We start from the raw sequence: 20513 nt of genomic DNA, 5'->3' as shown, positions 1-20513 counted from the left end.
GAAAATAGAGTACGCCGACCATATCTGTATTACTCCGCTTGTTGGAGATGATGCTCTCGTTATTGGCTGTTGGTTTATGGTCCTCAGTATTCCTGCTTATCTTTCCTGGATTAACTGTGGAATGCTGTTTGGCATTTGAATTATTTTTCAAACCTAAATAAAAGAACAAGTTCATCAAACAGAACCCTTTAATTTAATGTGGGATAGCCATTTTTGGCCAGAAAGCTGTTCCTTTTCTACTTGTTTTTATGTGGATAGACTTAGGCTTTTTGAAAGCTGGAAGTATTTTTTGAGCTCTCTTGCCTTTTTTAATACTTTATTATTGCAGAGTTTTCCAGGAAGTAGCACACCACTGCTGGTGTGTGGAGTTATTGGCACAACCCTCTTTCTGGAGATACTCGGTAGCCCTAAAGATCTGAGTATTCCCAAGATACCATTTTTACCTCTTTTCCTGCTTCTCATGTAGCCCAGCATTACAAGGGCTCTCAGAAGAATCCCATTAGTGCTGTAGTGTCAGAAGGTGGTGAAAACTCTGCACATCGCTTCCCGCCTTCACCCCTTGTAAGAACTGTTAGGAATTACTCTTTGTTCCTTATTAATAATAACATGATATTACTTCTTATATGGCTAATGCCTACATTCGTGTGCGTGTTGTATACATACACATAGACACATACCTAATTTGCATCTCTGCAAGTCTTAAAATAAAAAGCTTCAGGTCAAGGAAGATGCCAATTCACAAATTTAAAATACCGATTTCTGAAGTACTCCTCCTTGTACGTAGCCACCAGAATCTGATCGCGGTAGCTCCTGTACTGGCAGTCATTTGAACATGAAACACGGTCTGGCTGTGATCTGAGCTAGAATAAAACATCACCCAGGAGTAAATGTAAGAGTTCATGATGAAGACGGTTTTGAAACTACAAATGTGAGTGCAGCTTTGTCAGATACTGACACGAAACCAGAAGCTTTGCTAGAACGCCGTCTTCATGACGGTAAAGCAGTGCTCTGCTAGGCTTGGGTGGTGGTAGGAAAATGAAAGATTCAAGAAGGGGGTTCTGGTTTCTTTCTTTCTGTTGTTTATTGTGGTTCAGATGTAATTTTGCTGAACTGTATTCCCAGAACCTGAAGGTAGTAAAATTAACTTATCCTAGCAATCGTGGCAGCCAGCTCTCGGGAGACAGGTGCCTAAATGCACTTGTTCCTCTCCTCCTGGGCCATTTGATGCCTTCTCCCCAGCAGGACACTCAGGGGATGTCAAGGGACTGGCACTGGGGAGCTTCTCGCTCTCAAAGCTGGTCCAGCAAGCAGCACTGTGTTGGCTTCTAAGTCAAGAGCAAAGCACGCTGTATATGGAGCAAGTGGAAGGAAAGGAGAGGCAAAGCCACCATTGTATTTGGAAAAAAAAAAATATAGTCCAAAATTAAAGCAGTCCTTCTTGCTGGTCTTACAAGACCTTGTTTGTCCTAAGCACCAAAGCCCAGAGGTTCACTCCGAGATGCTCTGAAATCTGTGGTCAGGACCCAGGCAGGTAGAAGTTCTTGATGCTCTGCTACACGGGGATGTGGGTGAGAAGTAGGCTGTTTGAGCTGTGTGCGTTATACATACCAGGAGAAAATCCTTTAAACAGAGTGAGGTTGGTCGCAATTAAATTGGACGTTTACTTTTTATAGGGTTCATCGCAAATGTAATCACTTCAAGTGTTTAGAGAATTCCTTAGTGACTCTGAAAAGAGCCCTGCCTGCTCTCTACTCATTAAACTTGCAAGTTGAAGCCTCCAGTCAAAGTAAGAGGTTTTCTAGAGTTTTATCATGTGCGTATAAAGTCTGGCAGTCTGCTAGGGTCACCTGTTTGGCCACAAAACGAAGTTTTGATAGGTAAAGTATATCTTGGAATCCAAAAATTGAATCAAGTATTTGCTGTATTAATTGTACTTAATTTAAAAACAAAAAACTTTATATAACGTATAAAACTGTATGTAAAAAACATAAAACTTAGTTAGGTATGAATTTTGACTTGGTTATTGATAGAGATAAGTGCTAATCAGGAAACATTCCAGTTCTTCAGAAAACAGAAACCGTGCAACTTTGGTGTGTTTTTTTTAAAGGTGAACTTTATTCTGTTTATTATGAAACTGTTTCCAGATAAGGCATAAATTAAACAGCAGTGTAACTGATTTTTATTTTTTTTTATAATACCGCAAAATTATTAAATTTTAAGGGTGAAATAAACACAAAACTAGGAAAAAATACCAGCTGACACGTGAGCAGAATAGTAATCCCAGGGGTTTTGTGGAAGACTCAATTTCAAAATGCGTTGGCTGTAGCTCAGGATGCCTGTGCTTTCCTGGGCTTTTCTCTGCTTTGTTTGGAAAAGAGTACAGTAGAGACATCAAAGTAAACCCATAGCAACTTCACCCATTTTCATTCTTTTGAATGAAGATTTCATTCTTTTCATTTCTTTTGAATGAAAATGTAGATGGAAACACAAAGCAATAGACGTGTACTTGCTTAAAAAAAGATGGAAGTATCCTTTTATTTTTTTCCTGTATTTAAAATTGCAGTATGAAGAAGCAGCACTGAAAACAGTCTTCAGAATCCCTGCAGAAGTTAAATCTTAGCATTGGGATATCTGGTTTTCACTTTTCCTTAACTACATTTGGATCATTTCTTGTTTTACCTTTTTCCAGAAGAAAGTTTGTGAACTGCCTGCTTCATAATAGCGGCTGGCTTCTCCTGGCACCGAGGGTTTAATGGGGAGCTCTTACCCTCTATTAGTGTTCTGTGCCTACCTGCTGGGAGAAGCTGTTAGCTGCCTAGTACAACAAAAGAGAACTGAAGGGAACCTAAACAGCAAATTAATGTTCTGCATGTAGGCTAGACAACATTTTCAGTACAAAGAGAAATGATTTCTAAATTCTGGTATTTGTTTTTATGGGAAATGTGGGCCTGCAGAGAAGAAGGGTTATGATTGCTTTGTAGAGTAAATTCTTGAGAGGTTTGTGTTGACCAACTCTCAGCTTCAGCCAGAAGTCCCGTTTTCCTGCTCCCCTTCATTTTTTTGTTTTTCTTTAGCCAATAATACACGATCTCTATGGGACTGAAACGGTGCAGCAGTCATTTCACTGCAAGGTCAGCTGAGCTGATCAGCCATGAGACCTGATCCCAAACGCTGACAAGTTCAAAACCTTTAACTTGTATACAATTTAGTTTTTGCTGGGATTGAAGACCAAGCTAGGACTTAGAGTACTGAGATACCACAGAGTATTTTTCTACTGAATTCTGTGGCAGTCTGTAGTATCTCTTCACCATCAGCTACAATGAAAATCTGTAAATTACAACTCTCCTCAGATGTGGCTCCATCAGTGAGGGTATTGAGTAATGCCATTTTCTGCATAAAAGCTTTGCTACTCTGGAAAATGTGGAAATTTTTTTACATCAGAAGGTTTGAATGGCAAAGCATATGGATTGATATTCTACGTACAAGGCCTGTAAGCCTTAAAAATGTCATCTTTGCTCCAGAGTCACCAGACATTTTGTGGTCTCACAACTTGCAGGCCCTGCAGCTTCAGAACAGGTTCCAGGCAGATTATCACATTGAAAATCAGTTTTTAAAGTCGAAGGCAGAAGAGATGCAGCATTTGAAATGGAAAGTGTATTTCTTCTGTCTTCAAATGCGCAAGCAGTTGGCCACGTGTCTTTGAAAACAGGATGAGATGGAATTCAAAACGACCTGCTCTGGTGGGAGACCTTCCCCAGGGCAAACCTGGAGGAATAGGCCTCTTAGATGGAGTCAGGTCGATATTTGCACGTTGTCTCCTAAGGTAATGGTGAAAGGGGACAAAATACCACGGTAATCAGCATGCCTGTGCAGCTACCTCGGGTAAGCTTGTTCCTCTCACAGCTGCTGCCTTCAAGGTGGCTGAGGAAGAGGGGACTGAGTGCAGGCAAAGAGGTCAGGGCCTCTCACCAAAGTCTTTGTAGCCCCTGGTGTTTGTTCATCCTTTCTCTGATGGCAGCTGTATTAGATTCCAGATAAAGAACAAGGATAACTGTGACCTGACGGTGCTCACATTTTTCATATATGTATTTTTACACGAAAGAAAATCTATTTCCATATATTCTCCATATATATATATATATGTAATGCAGATTAACTTCACTCAAAAAATCACACTAAATACTAGCAGTCCTAAAAGTATAGAAATGAATGGAGCAATTTTGTTTAAAAAAAAAAAAAAGTTTTTTGGGGGATGTCCCTGCCTTTTTCACTTCAAAGACAGGCAAGAAACGTGTATCAAAGCATGGATTCTGAAGAAGATTGTCTTTAAGTGGATGTGATTTTCTTCTGATAAGCTTTTAGTCTATTTAGATTGTAAGTATGGATATTTCTTACGATGAAAAATGTAGGTGGAATGCCTTCAAGGTTTTGATGTAGGAGTGAAAAACCTGAATTCTTTAGAACTGGTCCTGGTCTACTGTGCTAGCATGCTGCCGAGCAAGCAAGCCAAGCTGGAGCTCAGGCAGTTGTGGAAGTAATGTATACGTGGGACTCTATATCCTAGAAAGGGTGTCGTGTAAATTTTGGTCCCATTAGATCACTGTGATGGATGCACACTTTACAGGCATTAAGCAGCGGTATTTTTTTCTTAAAGGTCACTGTTAGATGTGTGCTGAGAGGAAATGTGTTAAGACAAGTGGCTGTTGTAAGCAAGGCAGCTTCTGTTTTCTTAGCTCCAGAAAGTGATGTTAATTGGAAGGAACTAAATCAGTTTCAGTGAGCCCTCCTATAAATTGCCTGGTAACTTATACTTTATTTAGCTAAGGACTCCTCTGTCTCAGTCCAGAGTCTCATTTGTTAGCTACTTCATTTAAACAAGACCTTTCTAGGCATTGCTGGCCAGTATCTATCAATTTGAGACAGCATCCGAAGTAAATCGGTGATTAAGGGAGAATCTGTACTTGCTGCTGCGATGTGCTCAGTGGGTATCTTACTCATCTGTTGTCGCACTGCTCTCTGCCAAGTGGTGACCTCAGGTCTCTGATAGCACCTCAACAAAAGGCTATTGTGTCCAGAAGGAACAAAGGACAGGGTGGATGCATCCTCACCAGAGCAACATCATCTGAATAGAACAGATAGAGAGATGGCAAGAGAATGAAGTTAGAGTTCTATGTCCAATTTTTTATATTCTTAATTGATTTAATTTCCTCTCAGTCTCGAGCTTCTCTTTACTGATGCTTTTCTATAAAACTAGTCCTTTTCCGTAATCAGAAAAGACCTCTTTAAGCCAGCAGTGGTTCAGCTCCAAATGGAGGAGCTCTCTCCATGTCTGTTCTTTCATGAACTAATCAGTGCAGAATCCTAAAATAATGCAAGTCTGCTGCAGATTGGGATGTTCAATTGGGGGTTGAAGACTATGCGACTGCACTGATTTCAGGGGAAAAAAGAAAAGTCAATTCTTCCTTTATGTAATTGGTACCGTTTTTATAAGGGCAGTATGTTCCAGAAGAGTATGGGTTTAGGAGAGCTTTCGTTACTGCAGGCTTAATACCTTGATTCTGAATACTACCCAAGGTTTTGGTCAGCACCCTCGTAAATAAAAATTAGAATGGAGATGTGTTCTGGAAGATAAAATCAGTAGTGCTGTCTTCCTTTGGAATGGCTTCTCCACTTCAGCATTTTTCATGGCCATCAGAATTTGTGTAAATGTCCATCGATGTGATGTGGCCAGAAATAGTACTGATGAAGCAGGATGATAACAGCATCGAATAAAACTGAGGCATTGGAAAGAGGGCCACTGGGAAAAGATGTCGTTGTATCAAATGTCCAGTTTTTCACTGTTGTTTTCAATTAGTGATGATGTTTTACCATTTTCATCTCAAGTGCTTTGGAAAACATTCTAAACATTTTAGAAAATAGAAAAAATATGTATCTGCATTGCATGAGCCGTTGATTTCCATATGTGTCCTTGCAGCGAGCCCAGAAATGCATTCAACTTTGAATCACGTATTTCAGTTCCCAATGAGTGACTACTGGAAGAGTAATGTTGGCAGAAGAGTGCCCCTTCAGTAGAGGTTTTACATTTTTTTGTTGTCTTCCTCTTTTTTTAGCCACCAGCTAAATACCTCCTGCCAGAACTGACAGCATCAGACTATGGGAAGAAGTGTGTGGTCATTGATTTAGATGAAACTTTAGTGCACAGTTCATTTAAGGTGAGTACATTTGAAAGTGATCTCTTGCACCTTACCTCTGCCAAGGAGTGCTGTAGGAGCTGTTAAGCCTCTTAGCACATTAACTGGTCTTGCAGGCTCTCCCAGGACGCCTGGTAGTTCTCATTGTTCCTTCTACGATTATTCATCCTAACTTAGTTTTAAGGGGAGTACTGCTATTTTTTGATCCTGAGGCTGAAACAAGGCTCTGAATGGTCACTAGCTTTGTAGCCTTAGACCGTAACTATCCCAACATGGACCAGCATCGAACAGGTACAGAACTTGTTGCTCTGACAATACAGTTTGGCGTTTTATGTTTAAACGATGCCATAGTTCTGGAGCATGGAGGGAATGGAAATTCAGCACAGCCCTATGCTGGGTAGATAGAGCTCAAACCAGTACGTTGTGGGCACCAGTGACTGCTGTGCTCCATTACTGAAGAAGATTGCATCGCGTATCATGGGGTAAGCAAATGGCAGGCTGCTGTTCTGGTCATAGTAACTGGGTTTAAGTATTCAGCTTTCACAGCAGGAAAGCAAATAGCATTTAGCTGTTGCTGATGAGTCAGTCATCTTGTGAAGCAACTTGTATAACCCTTCACAATTCAGCATGGGGTGGAAGTAGTGGTATTTTTCTATTGTTTAAGTAGGTCTAAAGTTAGAATCAGAGAATTCAGTAATACCCAAATAATAACCTAAATTGGCTCAGAGTACTGGTAGTATTTCTGATTATTAAATGTCAGACATTATAAAAGGAATAGTTTTATACTTTGATACTGGAGAATTTGTAAGAATCAATAGTATTTTTCCTTACAAGCAGCAAGCTAGAGTTAGCACTAAATTCAGTCCTGTAATTCTGATTGCACTCCATTTTTCACCACTAGCAAAAATCCAGCATTTTAATCCTGCACTATTTAGTTGCCAGCATTTAAATATGCAAACCATAATTCATGTTGTGGTTGAAATTTGGCAACGCTCTGTCTTTGTTGACTTAAAGAAGACCTTATATGGAGATACTAGAACAAATATTCCTATGCCTCCAACTGAAACTCAAATTTTTCTCTTTCTTTATTGTGCCTAATAGTATATGCCAATTTGTGGTGGTGTACAGGGGCCTCTTAACATCAGTGCCAGCTCCCTGTCTGCTGTACCCAGACTGAAGTCGTACTTCAAAATTTTTCAGGGAGATTAGAATCACAGCTGGATAGGGAAGGGAGGGACCATGCCTTCCTAATTAAGTGAGAATCAAAAATAGGAAGGGAAAGCTCAATGTAAAAGTCTAAATTTACATAATACTAAGTCTAATACTTCATTATTTTTATCTGAAATGTAAAACTAGAAGTCTGTTTTCTGTATGCTGTGGATAACTGTGCTGTGATTTTCTGGTTCTTGAAAGAAAATGAGCTTCCATTTAGGTGGTTCATAATTTTTTAACCATTTTAAAGAAATACATGTTTAACGGTTGACATGTTGTAAATCCTTTCTTGTAGGACTGAGGTTTGCCTTTATTGCAGAGTGCTTGCTCAGTGGGCTCGTTTTCAAATTTAATCATCCCATTTATTCATGTTTTGATATTTAATGGGTATTTAAAAGATGTTAAATAGATATTTAAGAAAAAAATCCAAAGATTATTCTGCTTGAACACTGTTCAGTGTTTTCTGCGGGAGAAGAAAACTGCTTTTTTTCTGTGAGGTAAATAACATTGGGAAAATGTTAGAGTTTCTGTAGTGTTAGAGTCTTAGGGCTATCATCACGTTATCTTAGTGTGAAGCACCATGATGGGTGTATTTAAGAGAAAAATAAATGTTGGAGGAAACAGCTGGAGTTGTTCAGTGTCTGGCACTCTGTCCAGTGTGCTTCTGTGGTGCTGTTTGGATTTTGTTTCATAAGGGGTACTGAAGTAAGGCCATTGTGGTCATCAAAAATCAGATGGATTTCCAGAAGACCAGGGGTTTTTACACCTATATGCACAGTGCTCTGCCTGAATAATTGTGCAGTTACTTGTAGGTGTTTTTCACTGAAATGTGTCTGCTATACCCAGCCAGGTCCCTACTTAAAAGCTGTAAGAGCATACATAAATTTGTGATTTTCAGTACAAAAAGCTTTATTTAAAACACATTTTAGAATTCATAATTCTGTTATGAAATAGGCTTCATATTTCAAATGCAGATAATTGTGTTTTTTTGTTGTTTTTTTTTAACACAACCAGAGATGCAGGGTATTTAAAGTACTCCTTTATGAAAGCAGCAACATCTGAAGGAGGGTAATTCTCATCGTTTTATGCCCCTGCATATTTGAAGCTTTAAGAGATATTAGTCTTTTATGTTAAATGCATATTAAAGGAATAAAGTTTGGGGTGCTTTGGCAGGAGTAAAAAAGGAATAGATAGACATTACAGTTATCATTCCCATCATAAAACAATAATAGAAGTAAAAAATCATAAATTACTAAATCAAGAAGATGTAAACATTGTCTTGTATAAAATGAATTAAACCACATGCAAGTCTGGAATGTAGTTGTATTCAAAACTGGCTGTGAAACGTTTCTGTAGAACATGTTTAAAACTCTGAAGCTTTTCATTAAAAGAAGACAGTTTTAACTGAAGAAAAGAGTTTTAAATGAAAATGCATTGCCTTCTTTCACGGTCTGTCTGTGCAGTTCCCACTTGGGACGTGCACGTGCTTTGTGTAGGCCACCCCAGAAGCCCTTAGCCAGCAAACTCTTGCAGACTCTGCTCTGTCTTCCCATCATGGTGAAGCACAGAACCCCAGTCCATTCTCTTTTCCTTATCATTTGTGCCAACAACGCAGCTATGTAGTGCCTCAAATATAAGTGGGGGAAGCAAATACGTAGTTAAGAATACTTTGGTTAGTGTTATAAAGTCTTGAGGGTGAGGCTTGTTTGTTGGTAAAAACTGAGTTGTCTAAACAAGATACGCTTTTCTCTGACATGTGGTCAGTAGCTGCTGGTCCCTTTGTTAAGAAAGGTCAGGTACAGCCTTGTTTTTGTCGGTGGGCTTCAAAACCTTTGCAGCTTGCAGTGACCTACTCTTCCTCTGCTGGTACAGGGATTTATCTTGCTTCAGGGAGTCATGCATATAGAAATTACACAAGTGCCTGCAAGTCTCTTCAAAGTATGCATAGAGCTGGCAACCACTTGAAAACTTTGGTGGCTGGGTCTTATTGGAAGTTCATTTGGGTTTCTTTTAAGGTGAAGCTTCAGAACATTTTTATGTACCTGTTCTCTTGCTGTTAGAGATACTGCAGAGGAATATAGTGTCTTTTCTGGCTGAGAGACTCCATGCAGGTAACAGTTGGAGCTTCTCTTCTACTTTTTAAGAGGCAGAAAGCTGGGTATATCTTGATATTTGCTTGTTGGAAGCTAAAGAACAGTCCAGATTGTATCTGCAGGTATTTGAGGAACTCTTTAGCCCCTGCTAGTGCAACAGGCGTCAGAAGGATTGAGTTGTCGAGCATTTGAGGTTTGGTTGCTGATAGTGGTTTATTGGCAGGACCATATTCAGGGTAGCTTCTCGTTTGCTGTCTGACACGGCACGTACAGAAGTCAGAGCAGACCGGCTTCCACAGTACTGCTTTACTGAGGGCAGGTCTTGCTCTTGGTATAAATTATTCCAGCTATTTTGCTGACCTCACAGGAAAGTTGTTCAACAGTGGAATTAAAATCTCCTTTTGAAGGGGCATCAAAGGGCTGTTTGCAGCTTAATGCTGCAGGATTCTCTTTCCTTCTATTTTTCTTCGAGCATCTGTTCAGGCTCACCAGTGTGTGTTTGCTTCTCAGTCGTCTTAGCTTGTCCGCTTCTCTGCTTTCTTGGCACCCTTCAATGCCCCAAATGGGTTTGAAGGCACTTTTCAGCCTCACCAGTTCTTCTGGGCCACGCTTCTTCGTGGTACTTCAGATGGGTCTTTTGGTTGATCCAGACAACCAGGTGGGAAGGTCTGACAGAGCTGCGTGAAGGTGTTCTCCAGCATAAGCTTAGCAATGCCATAGTTCCCAGCCAGAGTACTCCTGGCATTCATCTTAGGCTGTTACCTGTGAAGCAGACTGTCTGGTACTCAGTCCCGTCAAAATGTGCTTGGTTTTTGGCTGTTCGCAAGCTGTGGGTCGTGGAGTTAGTACAGACTTCAGCCAGGCATGTTCACATCATTTTTTTATCCCAGACATAATGCATGAGCCACGCCAAAGGTTTCTACCCAAGTTTCTCCATTTAAACTAGCAAATGTTAACTGTGTGCTCCCCAGTTACCACCACTGCCTAGCCAAGGTTAGACTATGTACTCATAAACTGTCTACAAGGTCATTTTTCTGCCTTCCAAAGTTATTTTCCTAGACTGACAGTTTTTCACACTAAGTCTTAAGAAATGAGTTGTATCCAACAAGCTAGAAAAATGGATTCTAGGACTTGGCTAGGGTGTGCCTGCTCTTCCTTCAGGATTAAAATGCTGTTTTGCATGATTAATTGGGTTAGTATAGCATGTTTTTCAGGTATCGCGTCTTGAGAATCATTTAACTAAATGACTTAAGTCTTTCCTTTCTGCTGCTCCTGATTCAAATATATCATTTAGGTTCCACTTTTACAGCTGCCTTTATTTTAAATTAATTACTAGTTGATGACCCAGAGTAGAATATGTGGAATTTCAAATGGCAGAATTTCTTTGTGATCATCCACGCAGACTTGATGAAAGAGTTACCCAAATAGATATTTATCCTGGTACACATGCTCAGAAGTAGAGAGGGTTACTCGAGCAGTGAACTTTATTACATTGTATGAAGCTGAAAAATATGAGGGAGGATGGGAACGCAGTATCTGGTGAAGACAGCTGCCTACGAGTTTTGACTTCTGTGTGCAAAGGACACAGACACGGAGTGGATCTGTGCAGTCAGTAATGCTTATGAACTCCAGAATTAAGTGAACTTTTATTTTATGCCTCTGAAATTTTCCCTGGAATGATTTCATTTTTAAAGTTGATTGATTTTCTTGTCATCTCTTCTAGCCAATTAGCAATGCTGATTTCATCGTTCCTGTTGAGATTGATGGAACCATACATCAGGTAAGCCCTGTTGTTCATTTAACATTGATTTGGTAGCAAAACTATCCTCAGTGTCACGGAGTGTTACTTTCTCCCTTTGCTATTTTACACCGACTGACTTGGTTTTTTTTGAAAAACACAAAAGCTGTGCTCTGGAGCGTATCATCCAGGCAAGCATTCACATTTGATCAGGTATGTAGTTCCCACCAGAGTAGAAATCTCACGAGTTTCCATTTTCACTTTTCCTGTTCTCTACAGTATCTCTCTCAAGACTTCAATACTTAACTCCTGGTCAATTAATTGTAAAACATTTTCAAATGGGAAATGATCTCGTGATGGGTTTTCAAACATTGCTAGGCCCAGAAGAAATTACTCTGAATACTGCATTCCCTCCACAGACAAATGGACAGAAGTAGGTCTGAATGTCTGTTACTAGTCCAAATAGCCAATGCTTTGTGAATGTATAAAGGAGAGCAGAGGTTTCTTCCATTTTTGTGGCAATTTCTATCCCCTTCCTGTAAGTAATTTAGGTTCCTTTGATTAGGACTCCTTATAAACTTAAGTATCTTTAAAATGTCCAGACAAATTTGCAGTAAGACTAGTTTTTGTCTCTTGTTCCTCAAGAACTTCGTACTCTGTGAAATAGTTTTCAGTGAATGCAAAATGCCCCTAATTTGAAAATCAGTCCCCTTCGTGTACCTTAGTTTGGTGTCTTTATTCAGTTGAAATAAATATACAGTACGGTAAGTTTTCCTCTGCAGCCAGATGTTGAAGTTCATGCTGGAGACAGGTCACACCAGTTGCTGTGAAGCTGAGCCTTTCTGATATCTGAAGGTTTCAAATTGCTTGAAACAGCTTTTGTTGGTTGTTGTAGGTTTAAGTTGCAAATCTTCCTGGATGCAATTTAATGGAGATTTTAAATACTCTGATTTCTGAAATGTTGTCTTTTATATGGATTATTTTTTACTCAGACAAATATGCCGGTATTTTTAGCTTGGAACAATTGATAGATCATTAAGTTAATTCATAATTTTGTTTGATTTCCTGTTATGAAAACCATCCATGTAACTGTCAGTCTTAAAATGATTACTGAATATAAGTCAATAGTGATAGTTGCTCTGTACTGTGCCTCTTTTATGTAGCAAAAAAATCAATACTTAAGGTACTTTAACCTATAATCTTCACTAGAGCTGAATGTTTAAAATGTGTATGTGATGTTCTGGGAGGCTTGTGTTGCAATAGTGTTTATCCTCATTTGATTTGGACTTTAAATGTGTTTGGTGCTGTAACAGACATTTTCTCTCCTAAAGCTTTCTGGAACGGTTTTGAAAGGGAATAAAATAGATTGCCTAACAATTTTGAGTTACTTAGGACTGTGATCGCCTAGCTTGTCAATATTAGACATTTATATTTCGAAACAAAACCGCAAAAGACTGGGCTTTTTTGGTTCATTTTTCTGTTAGTTTGTTTGTAATTTAAATATTCAGCTGGGGGGTGCAGTGAGGAACAGGTCAAGGGGAGTGGGTTAGTACATACCCTAAAAGTGAAGGGGAGGAAGGAGAGGACAGAGGACGGAGCAGGTCAAATGAAGTCAGTCTCAGATGTGCCTCGCTTGAGACTTTCTGCATAATTTTCAGGAAATTGCTTAATCCCTGTGTGCTGCAGATTCAAAATCTCTAAAACAGGTAAAACATCTCAGTCAAATCTGGGTGGTTAGAGTGAAGTTAATTGTAAGGAATTTGTGATCCTTGAAGTAAAGTTAATTTATACAATGTGCAGAGCAGGCAAAGTCTTGGATTCCTGTGTTTATAATCACCTCTGCAGGCAAAGTAATGTGTTGCTATCTAGCAATCTTTTTTTTTTTTTTTTTTTAAGTGTAATAATCTAAAGGGCAAAAGCAGACTTTCTGGCTTAGTCTGATGTTTATTAACACAGGCTGTAGAGTTTTTAACAACTCATTCCCACTTCAAGCCTGTAATCTTTTTATTCACTTAAAGCATAAACAAAACCAATACCAACAACTTTTATTGTCTGTCAGAATTTGTCTATTTAATGCTTGTCCGTTTTCATAAGGAGTTTATGTACTCAAAGATTAGAGAAATAATTAAATATTTAAAACGCCCTGGGATGGGTGAAATGCAGAACTGAACCATCAGCAGCACATGTCCCTGACTGGACCAGTAGCACGGTGTCTGACCGAGTGCTGGTGTACTTGAACCCTGCCTTACACAGAACCCTATGGAAGACAAATGGGGAGCAGTGCTTCAGAAGTGCCCATTTGGAAAGAAATTGGGTTTTCTTCAGATTTCCTATACCAAAAATACACGTTATTTCTTACATGGTGAACTCGTGTTTGCCTCCTGTGTATTGCTGTACACTTGCAAGAGGTTTGAGGCTGCCTTATCTAATGAGTTTTGTTCATGGTGTTACATTTTTGTTGTTGTTGTCCAGCAGAGGTGTTGAAAAAAGGCTGCCCGTAATTTGGGGAGTTATTCTCCCTTATGTCCTTTATAATCCAAAGGTGAGAGATGCTCTTGCTCTTATACAAAAAGGACTGTTGGATCATCATCTTAAAGGGTGCTTGGGTAAACCAGCTTTCCTCAATTAAAAAATAGCTTTTCTGAACACCCCTTGGTCCTCTCCCATCCTTCTTTCTCTAGCCAAATTTACGTAATCTGTTAGAAAGGATTTGCCATTTTATTTTGCGAGGAAATAACTTGTGTGGCACCTCTCGTTCCTTCTGTTAGAGGTGTTCAGATGCCTGCAGAGGCTGTGCCCGTCCACAAGGCAGCTCGTGTTACTGGAGATGAATTCCCCACTTTGTGTTGGAAATCACGGCACAGATAAAAAAGCACAGTTTAATGCAAACTGACACTACTTTGGCCAGTTCTTTAATTTAATTCCGGTTCTCTGAATAAAAGGAAATCAGAGCCGGTCCCCTGTTCTGCCAAATTATAAGGGAGAAGCTGTGGGAAGTCCAGTGAAATGTGCTGCGACTGAAGGTGCTCTTTAAAGGATGTTTATAGAGGATGAAAGCAGTGGTTGGAGAAAAGATGTTCAGCCTGTTTGGTACCGACATAGCTTCTGCAAGAAAATGTTCTCTCTCCTGGAGCGTCCTTCCCATTGAACAAGTGCAGAGCAATTGCAGTCCCCAGATTAGTTCAAATGGACTTTGCCATGCCTTTGTGCCTCTCAGTGCCCAAAAGTAAGGAGAGCAGCCAGGATGCGTTTGATTTGGTGTTATTTGGAATCTTGTTCCTGAATGTCATTTGTTTATTAATAGATTAAAACTATATTTTAAGTCATTTTCTTCTATTGAATAAATAATTGCTTATTATTAGTTATAGAAAGCTAAAGAGATGTTTAATAAGTCTTATTTAGAATGCAGTGTACAAACTGTTTTTTAACGGTGGGGGGAAATGCTGTTCAAATAACGAACTTTTTTTCTATAAAGGACGAAATTCCTTAATTGGCTGTCACCTGGTTCAAGTAATCCAGGATAGGCTGTATCCGTTCCTGCTGGCCTATTCTTGGTTACTTGCACTGGGAGGCAGCCACGGCCGGGTGGACCAGAAAGACAAGGCTCAAGACCCCGCATGTTGTGCTCTCCTCACTGCAAAGAAGATGCACCTACCCCAGGACATAGGAGATTACAGAAGCCTGAGATGTCATGAGCTGATTTCTTTGTCGTTTCTTGAAAATTGTGTTATTGTGAAGTCGGTTTTGCAAGGCAATTCTTTCTGACCTGTTTAATTGATTGAAATTAAGCTGGGTTTCTCTTTTGGTTTACAAATACTACATCTTTTTAGGCTAAGACTGCTTTGAGGTATAAAAACTGTACGTGGAAATACCACACGCTTGAGGACAACTCAAGATAATTGCTTGTGTTCTGCCATTAGCAGCTGTAAATGCAGAATCCTGTGAAAACATGCCTAGTGCCTGCTTCGTGCCTTAGCATTTTAACAGTAAGGTTCATGAAAAATGACTGTATTCTGCTAATTCTTGCTGTGATAAGGAAGATATTAGTGAGCGAACAGTACAGAAAAACTGGAGGGTTTTTTTTAATACCCTGAAGACAGTATATAAATCTCAGAAAAATGCCAGGAGCCAGTTAGTCTAGAGACTTAAACTGAAGACATCAGGCAGCAGAGGAGAAAGCCAAGCCACAAATAACCATGCGGCATTGAGATTCAAGTCCAGCCACTAACAAAGTGAAGGGAAAAAATTCCAAACGAGGAGGAAGAGGAGAAAAGAGCTGCACTGTTGGTTGAAGAAAGCTTTTTGTGTGAAATAAACCAAAGAGATTTTGTAGCCCAGGATACGAGGACGCTTGCAGGATCTAAGTAGGAATTCTCAAAGCAATTTCAAGGGGAATATCCAGCCATGTTATTAAGAAATGTCGCTCTGGAAGGAAAAACAGCGCTGTTTGAAAAGAGAGGGGTGAGGGAGCTGGGGCCTTTGGCGGGGGGAATATGGTGAGGCCTCCGCTGACAAGGCCGCATTTATTGCTATCGGGACATTTAAATGAGGAGCAAATCTGTTGGCCAGGGTCCAGTAGGTAACTTTTAAGGCAAAACAGCAAGGGAAAGTGAAGCAGAGGAGGCTGAGGGTTGCTCCGTGGTGGCTCAGGAGATCCAAAAAGAGCCGAACGGCGACGACGCAACCTAAAAACGCCACGTGCCTACAGCTCACGCGGCCCAGTTGCTGCTGCGTAGCAGCGGGAGGCCTACAAGTTGCAAAAAGAGCACATTTTCCAAATATTTGCTTTCAGAAGCTCTCCCCTTTCCACAGGGCTGTGGTTGAGCAGCTCTCAGGCCGTAGCTGCCGGGTTGGTTTCGCGTAGGCTCGCACTGGGGAGGAGATGGGTTGTGTCGCAAGCACGACGTCCGTAGCCTTGGCTGGGAGTTCGTGCTGACGTGCCAAGTGGGAATACTTCCCCGGCATAGCCGTGGGGAGGAAAGGGGACTTTGCTGTGGCTGAAAACGCTAGTTTTTAAAAGGGAAATTCATGCTGGATTCCAGCACTTAGTACCCAAGAATGCTTTTAAGACTTTGGGGTGCCCTTTTGTGCTCTCAGAAGTAAGTGGTGTAGGAATACAGTTTCAGCTTAAAAAATTAAAGAACTGTATTACGAACTGTGGAGTTAATGGGTAACTCATTTCCTGCTATCTTTCCTCTTATAACTGACAAGTCAGATAAGTCTGAGTACCCAAACGCAGAGTGACTGCAGCTGGCTTTCTACCCATCTCTTTGAAAATTTGAAGAAATAATTTGGAAAGGGAATGCTGCAGAGCAATTCTGTGTAGTAAGATTCGAGCGAAGAATGAATTGCGCTGTTACAGGAGGGAAATTACTTGGTTTATGCCTAGTGAAATACAGGAACCTTTGCTGTAATTATCTGGAAAGAGCAATGTTGAAGTGCATCTGTCAAATCTCTTTAAGTTTTAATTCATAAAAAGTCACAATTGGTAGGTTGGGTGTTGTTGTGGTTGGTTTTTGTTTAAAAAAAAAAGTTAGGTTATAAATTCATGTCTGCATCAAAGTTTGAGTGTACTACTTGAATTTGAGGGGGTAGAATTAAAGTTTAGTTAAACTTAATAGAAACAACTTAGAAAGCAAATCAAGTCTTCATGCTATGAACTATTGGCCACTTAAAGCAAAGTAGAAAAGTAATTAACATTTCTGCTTTAGTCATTAAAGTACAGCTCCATCATACAAGTTTTTAATAAAACTTTGCTTTCAGATTTAGGTTTTAAATTTCGAATCTCTATTATACAACTTCTTTTGCTTCTGCTAGAGGCTTTAATTGTTGCACATAAGTTCAAGCTGGCATTTCCATATTTTTCTCCTTCAGGCTTTTTCTCTGGGTGTCTTATGTTTTTTTGCCTTTTTTATTACTATGAATCTCATAAAATACCTGCAATTCATCTAGTTCTGCATATCAAGCAAAGAATTCCTAAAATTGCATTAGGCTTGCAATTCTTGAATTCGGGTATATGCCAGACCTTTCCATTTGAAATTTCCAATATTAGAGATTATTTGCCAAATGGAGAAGATAAAATGCTGCCAGTGTTTTCTCTCAAACTTTTAATCTAACCACAAACAAGATAGATAAATATTTTTCATGCAAACTCCCCTCTTCAGCTTCCCAGAGTGTTGTGGATGGTTGTAAGCTTTCTAACCAGCAGTTACCTTATCTCGGTATTTTCTGCAAATCGTCTTGCTTGCTCTGAAAAGCAAGCAAGGAGGTTCTAATATTAATTAATCAGGTTGTTGACAGTAGGCAGCCAGGCTGCCTGAATGGTTGTCAGTGCAAAAAGGCAACTTAGCGCCATTGAAACCCAGCTGCTCCGGAGTAGCAAGATCCTGAGCATTCATCCTACTGCAAGGTCAGGGTAGGAGATGGAGACTTTTCTACTGAATCTAGAAAGCTGCATTTGCCAGATGTTTTGCGTGGTGCTGTGAAGATTTCTGGTGAATACCTCTGCACAGAGCCCAATGACTGCTGTGTATCACGAGTGCGGTACAGTGCTTAGCGCCTGGAATTCAGAAAATGAAGGAATTAGCCACAGGAAGAAAAACAGTTCCCTATTGTGCAATTCCTATCATCACAGAGGTTTCTTCAGATTTATTTCTTCTGTAAAGCTCTTCGGATTGATGACATCAGCACCAAAATCATGTTGGTTGAGAGGTTTGCATCCTCATTTCTTGGGAAGCCCTACTGTCCCTCTGTGCCTTAATGAGATTTTCAGGAAGCATCGCTCCAGGTGATGCACAGTATTTGCAATTGCATAATCAGCATGGGTCTTTGCAGTCCATGCATTCAAATTCTCATTATTGAATATCTACTTTTATCATATATACTCTTTTTTTTTTCCTCTCAGCATTTCATTTGAAGCGCCTGCATGCTAACTTTTGTTTTTTCATGTGTTTAGGATTACAGCAGTGGGTTGGTTTGTTTCTTTTTTTTTTTTTCCTTTTACCTTCAACACCATTTGACCTAAATAGTCATTGTCATTCCAGGTTTATGTATTGAAACGACCACATGTGGATGAGTTTCTTCAGAGGATGGGAGAGCTCTTTGAATGTGTACTCTTCACAGCCAGTCTAGCAAAGGTTTGTTGCTCTGTTCATTTCAGTAACCCGTATAGTGCTGGGCAGTGGACTTTTGCTTGGGTTTTCTAGTGGATAATTATTTCCGCAGTTGGTACTATCTTAATTTTTCCCCTTCTTTTCTGCTTCTTTGTCTGACAGTGTGTACTTTGTCTGCTAGTGTGTGGGTAAGTGTTCCCATGGTAACGCTATCACATATGGGCTCGCCTCATAATGTAGCCTCCATGCATTGCTCATAATGCCAATATGAAAGGCTTACAAGTTACCATGGTTATCGGCAGAAATTAGAACAAATAGCGTGCGAGTACAGCAGCATATTAAAGCTGGGCATGAAATAAAATACACCGTATTTAACTCTTACCTACACGATCAACCGGTGACTCAAATTTGTTGCGTGTGAAAAAATTGGAACGTGTTGTGGTCCTGTCAAGGTGCAATTGCAATCTGGGGTTAGGAAACGAGACATTTTGGAAAGCCTGAAACGTCAACATGAATATTTTGTGCCCTCTGGTAGCAGTAGTACCTTGTAGGTAGTTTTGTGGTAGACGTTACAGTAGTAGACACCTAAAATTCAGTTCTTTCAATGTACGGTGCTTGTGGTGTCCTGTGTGTAAAGCTGTTTTTATTATTTTTAAGTCATATTCTAGCATTGTAAGCTTTTACACCAATATACTGTAGAGATTGGTGGGAGGGGACAGGACCCTGTTGATCTACCATGGTGCCCTATTGTTAGGGGATTCTTCCCTGAACTCTTAGCCATGTTCTGTTTAGTCATATCTTGAAAATCCTAAATAATGGAACAGTTTTGCACTGCAGCTAGCTGTCTAGCAGTTTTCAGAGTCAAGAGATGACTGATTTCAGCATCAATTTTGTTTCTCTGTTTGAAATACAGGAAAACGGTAATTCCTGTCCTGTAAAAATAAGTTCTGACTACCATTTTCAAGTACACGGTCACTTAACATTCTGATTTATTTGGATGTTTTATATCAGTTGTTGGATCCTAAGCTATGCCTCGCCTAAAGTATCATCTCCTGTATGGAACAGTACATATTTGAGATACTGTCCTTTTGAGAATTTCACAGTATTGTACATGAGCATTTTGCCTAATACCATCTTTGATTTTTTTTTTTTTATGGCCCAATTACACAATTTGATAACTTTAACTCTTACTGAGCCAGTCATTCCATCGTCACTGCCTGGGGGAAAAAAAACACCTGCATCAAGCTGAGATGCGTGCATTGCGGTTTGTCCTCAGAGGCACGTGGAAAATGAATCAGCCAGGGGAAATGTCTTCCGATTGATTTTCTGTTAGTGTTCATTGGTTTTATGGTAATGTTAGGTGAGATCTCTGGATCCATCAACTTCTGGGTGTAAAAGGGTAACTAAGATGACCCTAAGATGAAAACCTAATCAGTAAATCACAGAAAACATTAGAGTGCAAGTTAGCTTTCTCCAGAAAGATAAGCATTCTACTTTTGTGTTATCTGTTAATCGCTTCAGGTTTGCAGACATGTAAGTTACTTAAGAAGGAACAGGGAAGAAAATGAGGAAAAGGCAGTTTATCTGAAATTTTGTGTTTCTTCTTCATAATTCTGTGAATTAGCCTTATCTGCAGATTGCTAACTTTGGGTTTCTGACTTCTGTTTTTAAGTATGCAGACCCAGTAGCCGACTTACTGGATCGCTGGGGTGTGTTCAGGGCAAGGCTATTTAGAGAATCCTGTGTTTTCCACCGAGGAAATTACGTGAAGGATCTGAGTCGGCTGGGACGTGAGCTGAGTAAAGTTATTATAGTGGATAATTCTCCTGCATCTTACATCTTCCATCCTGAAAATGCAGTAAGTGTTCTTAGAATTCCAAATACTCAACTGTGGTTTTATCTTTCTGGTCTCTTCCCAGACATTTCTGTTGCAGAATATACACTTTCAGAGTGTTAACATTTTTAGTCTCTGTGTCTTCTTAGGTTGCAGGTAAGTTCTGGTATTTGCTGCCGAATGGTGAAGGGCTGTGGCAAATAGATCTTGACAGTGTGTCATAGTCATCACTGTTCCTCTGCTCTCAGTTTTAGCTGTTGGCATGCAGTCCATCAGCTTTGAGAAATACCAAGCAGTGGTATAACTGTGTAACTAACCTAGATCTCAAAAGTG

At 39.9% G+C, this 20513-nt stretch overlaps 1 protein-coding gene across 3 annotated transcripts in view; it reads left to right on the top strand.

Annotated features, from left to right (window-relative positions):
- Positions 1-20513, top strand: part of CTDSPL (CTD small phosphatase like) — a 78463-nt gene that overhangs the window by 51931 nt on the left and 6019 nt on the right. For all 3 annotated transcript variants that reach the window (XM_083825463.1, XM_083825461.1, XM_083825462.1), the window contains 4 exons: positions 6111-6212; positions 11220-11276; positions 18278-18370; positions 20019-20204. In XM_083825463.1, the coding sequence (XP_083681589.1) occupies positions 6111-6212; positions 11220-11276; positions 18278-18370; positions 20019-20204 (438 nt within the window). The remainder of the gene's footprint in view (positions 1-6110; positions 6213-11219; positions 11277-18277; positions 18371-20018; positions 20205-20513) is intronic.

This window comes from Anser anser (assembly GCF_964211835.1).
Source record: "Anser anser genome assembly, chromosome: 2".
Lineage (NCBI taxonomy): Eukaryota > Metazoa > Chordata > Aves > Anseriformes > Anatidae > Anser > Anser anser.
This window is presented reverse-complemented; position numbering and strand designations above follow the sequence as displayed.